At 31.5% G+C, this 1,652-nt stretch overlaps 1 protein-coding gene across 1 annotated transcript in view; it reads right to left on the reverse strand.

Moving 5' to 3' along the window:
- ZDHHC21 (zinc finger, DHHC-type containing 21) overlaps nt 1-1,652 on the reverse strand; it is a 67,820-nt gene that overhangs the window by 44,716 nt on the left and 21,452 nt on the right. The window contains exon 4 of the mRNA XM_012665005.1: nt 1,475-1,586. Within this exon, the coding sequence (XP_012520459.1) occupies nt 1,475-1,586 (112 nt within the window). The remainder of the gene's footprint in view (nt 1-1,474; nt 1,587-1,652) is intronic.

A 1,652-nucleotide genomic window follows, 5' to 3' on the forward strand; every position in this document is an offset into this window, starting at 1 on the left:
TTTATCTAAGGTGCTCTTATTTTTTCCTAATCTCAGGAAATTACCTTATATTTAAATCATCAGTTTATAGTCAAAACCAAATTTCCCTAAAAGTTTAGTAATTAGTTGTGCTATCAAAATAAGTTATCAAAAATTAAGGAAACTCTAAATTGATTAGCACTATAAGACAAAGCTAACTCCTGAGTCAACTTTAGATGAATACAGTTATAAATTTAACACATTAACTGTCAGTAAGTTGCATTTAACTCACACTAGTTTTGAGCCTGGGGCCTCATGAAGCATATGTAACTCACATGTTCTCTTTACCTTGGGAGCTGTGTGGTGCACAGGCAACTCACACTGCCATGCTGTAGCGTACCTATTATGTGATGGCTGGCCCCCTGGGCAAAACCCTGCAACCTGGTTTGTGAAAATCTTACTTGTTGATATCCTTATTGTTACAATTGATATTGACAATTTAATCGATTTAATTGCATATAACTCATGCACAGAAAATTTAAAAAAATTTTTTCATTAAATTGGAAAGAATCATTTTGTTTTCAAAGTTTTTATTCTATTTTTGTAATAAAACACTGTGGCGACAAGGAAAAAAATGTTTTTTTTCTATTGTGGCAGTCAATGTGTTAAGAAGCCTATTATGCCGTTAACTTTGTATATATGCATACATGTGTGTACAAATACTCTATATATGTATATAGATCTGTTTATAAAGTGCTATACTATACCAGCTTAAATATTTATGTAGAGATCCAATGCTAGGAAAACAGAATTAAATACAATATCTTCTTCACAGATTTTTGTGACAGCTTTGAAATGAGTTACAATACAGAATTCTCACAGCATTTGTTTTCAAAATTCTATTTCTCAACTGAACGCTTTCTTTAATATTACAAGAGAGCCCCCTATTGACCAAAAATGTTGAAAGTTCAGCAAAATCAGCAAATTATCATTTATATACATTCAACATGTGTATAATGCTAATACATATATCCAATACATAATACTTTAAAAGGCTTAAGGGATAACATGGGGCTTATCAGGGTATCTGAAATGTGTTATTAATTAAACAAATAGAAAGGGGATGGAAACACTTGGATGTATATGGTTTATCATGACTAGAAATAGCTACTATTTAAGTTCTTCCTACTTGTCACATACTGTACTAAATGCTTTACGTACATTGCCTCATTTAAAACAAGCACCTTAGTCCTTTCGTATATTTGGTCACGTGTTAATTCTTAGTTTTCTGCTCAAATCTCTCCTTGTTACAAAAGATAGGATTTCTGTGGAAAAATGACTTCGGGAGTTGATAGAACTATATGATCAAATAAAGATATCCTTAAGATTTTTTTTAAAACTGTGTAACTTTAATATAACTTTTGTCTACTGCTAAGTCCTAAGATTCACTTCCCTTTTACTTTTTTTTTTTTTTTTTTTTTTTTGCTAAAAGTGAATTATTCTTTTCTTTTCTTACCATGGACAGTGGTGATCCATTCTCCTTACACAGTGGCCACAGCGGCTGCAGTGATGGGAACGCTTTGGTCTCATCAAATTACACTTGTTACATAATTCCCAAAACTCCCTTTCTAGAGAAGGAAATTAAAATCCATTTAATGAAGGCAAAAGAATAACACTAAAATTCAGCAACAAAT

The sequence above is a fragment of the Propithecus coquereli genome, unplaced genomic scaffold (assembly GCF_000956105.1).
Source record: "Propithecus coquereli isolate 6110/MARCELLA unplaced genomic scaffold, Pcoq_1.0 Scaffold95, whole genome shotgun sequence".
Lineage (NCBI taxonomy): Eukaryota > Metazoa > Chordata > Mammalia > Primates > Indriidae > Propithecus > Propithecus coquereli.